General features: G+C 30.7%; 1 protein-coding gene across 2 annotated transcripts; it reads right to left on the minus strand.

The window, feature by feature from the left end:
* Positions 1 to 493: 493 nt before the first annotated feature.
* On the minus strand, positions 494 to 3845 carry LOC109538164 (GATA zinc finger domain-containing protein 14). 2 transcript variants are annotated; one of them, XM_019905271.2, is made up of 6 exons: positions 3373 to 3845; positions 2923 to 3317; positions 1054 to 1157; positions 968 to 1003; positions 785 to 917; positions 494 to 727 (listed from the first exon to the last, which is right to left on the minus strand). In XM_019905271.2, the coding sequence occupies exons 1-6, from the start codon at positions 3798 to 3800 to the stop codon at positions 663 to 665; spliced, it is 1161 nt and encodes a 386-aa protein (XP_019760830.2). In that variant the 5' UTR covers positions 3801 to 3845; the 3' UTR covers positions 494 to 662. The 2 variants fall into 2 exon arrangements, with proteins under 2 accessions (XP_019760830.2, XP_019760821.2); XM_019905262.2 differs by having other exon boundaries at positions 1054 to 1163.
* Positions 3846 to 4399: the final 554 nt, after the last annotated feature.

A 4399-nucleotide genomic window follows, 5' to 3' on the forward strand; every position in this document is an offset into this window, starting at 1 on the left:
CGCGTTCTGAGTAGGATATACTTAATATTTCCCAACCATTAAAGACTTTCTTTTATACACTGTGCAGCAAATTGAACACATAACTTTAACATTCTCCAAATTCAAAGGGAAAATATTCTTAGTCTGTGGTCCGATTTCAATAATTCTTTCATCGAATTCTATTCTGTTCCAGCTCAATTCTAGGACAAAATTCAAGTAATAACATAAGCAAAAAATGAAACTCTTATCTTTTCTTGCTCAAAGTTTGAGTACGTCTTCAAGCAACATCGCCTAGTTCACACAAAAAAGTATACGTTCTTATAGTCTCATGTCTTCTGTGTAATTTACATGTTTAATAGTCGTTTTTTTCTAAACCATTCAAAGAGCTATTCATTTTTTTTTTGACCGGTCACATTTTCAGTGCGAAGTTTTGAAGAAGAGTTACTGGTTTTTAATTTATAGAATATAAGTACAATTGAAATTTTAAATTATATTCTTAGCTTAAAAAAACAACAATATAATGGTAATCATAAAGGTATTTAATTGATCTTCATGCAAAAGACTTAAATTTCTAGGATTAAGTGAAATGTATTAGAAATATTTATTATTAATTGTTTGTTACTAACTCGGTTTTACCAATATTTATATCCTATCAACGTTACCAATGAAAGCTAATACTAAAGTTATTCTAATTCTAATTCTAGACATTTGGAAAGCTCTGTGGTCATCTCGCAGCCATCATCAGTGTCTGGTAAAATAAAAAATAATTTTTATTAGGATCTTAAATAATCTGTTGCAGCATTACCGGATGCCGTGAGTTTAGAAAAACAGCTTCTAGCCTTCCTTAACTCTTTTATTCTGTCCATGTCATTTCCAGTGACATGTTCTTGAAGCCATTTAATTAACAGTGTTTCTGAAGGGGTTTTGTCGTAATCCAACTAAAAATTATTGGATGCATATTTTGTAGAAAGTTCGGAATATTACTTACCAGGCGGAGATACTCAAATATGCACTGGCTAACGCACTAAAAGATTACGGTTATATATTTTAACTTTGCTATTTCGTTAGACTTACTTGGCTTCTTTCACTCCTGTCTTTATCTTCCTTATTGAAATAATTATATCTTTTGTTCCGATGCGAAGGTATCTGAGATCCAAACGTTATTCCAGAATTGTATTCTGAAACTATTTAACTTAAACATTTCTACAACATTTCTGATTATAAGGTGCTATTTAAAGCTGGAACTTCAAAAATCACAAAATCATGAAGAATCTGCAACGTGTACTTTTGAGACAATAAAAAGACTAACATCTTCATCAATGATGTTTTTTATTGAGATAAAATGTAGAGAATGACATGTTGCTGGAAAACTAAGTTTTTTATTCGTATCGTTATATATACGATTATTTAGATAATAGTTTGTTGTTGCGGTCAAAAATCTTTTATAGTAGCGAAACATCAGGAAACAATTTATGGTATAATGAGTTAATAAACCAGCAAAATTTTCTATTTGCTGTTCATGGCCTCCTGCTAAGCCTATTTTCACTTTTTTGACTGCTTATTCTTCCCTTCGATTCAGTTAAAATTAAATAAAGAAAACATTTGAACAATTCATGTTTTTATGCGTATAGATACGAATTACGTATTTTTCATGATTTTTACTGTGTTGGAAATATGCTTGAGCGTTACTTAATTATTCAGGGTACTTTTAACTTAATTTCAATTGAAATGCACGATTACCTAAAGTTAATTTTAGGTCAATAATAATAAATATGAAGAAAAAAATAGTGTGAGGTACGGCCAGCTAGAGACATTAAAAAATTATAAGTAACTGAAATAACTATATATTTTGATGGGACACAGCACATGCAGCTGTATTAAGTTTTAGTTATAAATCATTATCTGATACATTCACCAGCAAACGGGTTTTAACGCTGATTTTCAAGTGTGGAAAAGATAGCTTTGATTAGACAATTACAATTGCTACGTTTTGCTGATTAAAATTACATATTTCTTTTACATTAAAAAAATATTTGCTAAAAAAGGTGATAAAGAAATTGAACTGAATTATCAATGCAATTCAACTCAGAAGTTAATTATTTTTCTTGTACATTATGCTGATAACGATAATGATAATAACGTTTTTACTACTATTAACGCAAACTTCTGTATGTTTTGAATGTCTCTATCAACCATAAAAATGGCTAGAATTAGTAAAACTAAAGATTATAAACTGAATAAAGACTCAAAGGCAAAAGGTAACAAGAACGTATAAATTGTTAACCACTGACAAATCATAGAGCACTTTCAACTTACAACAATGTTACATTATTGAATTTTTAAAATCATGATCATTAAAGATTTTGCTGCTTTGTGCTTTATGTTAGTTTTAGTTAGTTCTCTGATTTACAGATGCATCGTTATTAGGTTTCTTGTGTTCATTTTATACATTTTTTTAAGTATTTCATAAAACATTTCTAGGATAGTAGAGTTTTTATAATTATATCATTATTTATCTTCTACTATTCAGCATTGTTTTGAGATTGTTAACATTTTGGTCAGTTGCGATTTTTAAGACTTTTTTTGGACAAGGTTTTTCGATTAAAATGCTTCTGGGAGATAAAGTGAGAGGCGAATAAGGCAAAAATAATAAAATCTGAGCTATTTAAATACGTATATCATTTGAAGATCTCTGTAATACGCCACAATTCATAATTTAATATTAATTGATCTCTTATATGCAAAATTTTTAAAGAAAAGTAAAGCAATTGTGTTTTCATATACAATAGTTAAATACGTTCTGTGATTGAGGTGTCTTCAATGATGATTTATTAGCAAACTGACACATACACCTGCTTCTAAGTCCCAAAATATACAAACTTTGCGTTTGATATTTTTCGCATACATTTCTTTACGGATTTTATCTAGTGGATTTGAACTTACCAAACATATTTTTTCCGCAATTTCTGTCAACATTATCGCGGCAATCATTATCTGAAGAAGTAACTCGATGAAATCCGTCAGAGTTTGGCCCATAGCTATTTCTCATATCAAATGCATTGGAGCTACCAGCTTGGTATCCTGTAGTGGATTCCCCAAATCCACTACTTTGGGAATTTTCGTTAAAACGACTTCTGTAATCAGTGTTCGGACGATTCAGTTGATCTCCATTGGTGGACATGCTACTATAAATGTTACTGGGGCTTCTATGGTCGGTTTGGTAATTCATGTTATTGGAATTATACGGATTCTTGTTTTCATTGTTTGCTTGGTTAAAATGCTGGGTACCATATGAAGACTCAGCTGTATTTGAACCAGTGTCATATCGCTTGGGAGATCTAATGTAACAAACATTAAAATCTATTTTTATTTTCACGCATTTAAACAAATTACCGAAACATGTTCCATTCTTCATTTTCATTGTTCTGGGAACCATAAGTGGTGCCGTTTCTATTGCTAGACCATGAATTGCCGGATGATTCATTATTATCATTTCCATAACCGTTACTTTGTCTGTCTGGTCGGAAATTGTTTATATTATTTTCTCCTTTAGAAGCACTGAATTTGTTATTGGTGTCGTCCCCATAGCGATTTCGCTCACCGTCGCACTGTTTTAGGAGTTTCCATGCCTCAGTTCTTAAAACATTTTCCTTTTCGTCATTGTCTTTGTTCCCATCGCCATTGTTTCTTGCCTTTGTCTGGTTTTTCAGAAATTGTTTTAACGTGAATTGTTTATCGGCATTAAGAGATACTGCCACTAAACTATTTATTGCAAAAATTGCTATAACAAGAAACACGTTGCGCCTGCATGTGAGTATCATGTTGGAACTGCACTGAAGCACCAAAAAGCTTCTCAATGTATATTAATGGAATGAGAACTAATTAAATAATTGTGCAGCACACAATAGAAACATTGTACTGGTGAGTGAAAAGGTCAGTACTAATTTTCTTATTCATCGAGTTTATGAAATATTTTGTCACTGATATGTCCAATTGTAATACGGTCTGCAGAAATGATGAATGTTACATTTACCGGTAAACGTTTTTTTTATACCATGCAATCATTTAAATTACCGCAATCATGATTTAGGTAAATTAGTGTCTGGTTCTTTTATATCTGACTATTCATATTTTTCATGGAAAAGAGGAAATTTAATAGTGAAATTGTTTTCAGTATAAAGACTATTATAGATCAGTTGGTTTTTAAGTGGCATATTGAGCGGCAACTTAGGAAACGCACAGAGAAAAAATATACATTTTTAACACAAGGTTATTGGTTGAATTTTGTCCACTTCCTATTGCCGTTCTTTCAAAAATATCGTTTGTGATATGAAATTCACCTACATATATTACTTTTAATCTAAAAACTCTTTAATATTTAAAACAATTTTTTTTAATTTTAAACACTTTATTAGTATTT

This window comes from Dendroctonus ponderosae, unplaced genomic scaffold, assembly GCF_020466585.1.
Source record: "Dendroctonus ponderosae isolate FM_Combo_2020 unplaced genomic scaffold, Dpon_F_20191213v2 Dpon_F_20191213_435, whole genome shotgun sequence".
Classification (NCBI taxonomy): Eukaryota; Metazoa; Arthropoda; class Insecta; order Coleoptera; family Curculionidae; genus Dendroctonus; species Dendroctonus ponderosae.

Coding starts and splice junctions, on each gene's coding strand:
- LOC109538164 (XM_019905262.2), bottom strand. CDS start 3,800: ATGATACTCACATGCAGGCGCAACGTGTTTCTTGTTATAGCAATTTTT. Junction 1,004..1,053: donor ACAGGAGTGAAAGAAGCCAA/GTAAGTCTAACG, acceptor GTAATCTTTTAG/TGCGTTAGCCAGTGCATATT. Junction 728..784: donor TTCTAAACTCACGGCATCCG/GTAATGCTGCAA, acceptor TTATTTTACCAG/ACACTGATGATGGCTGCGAG.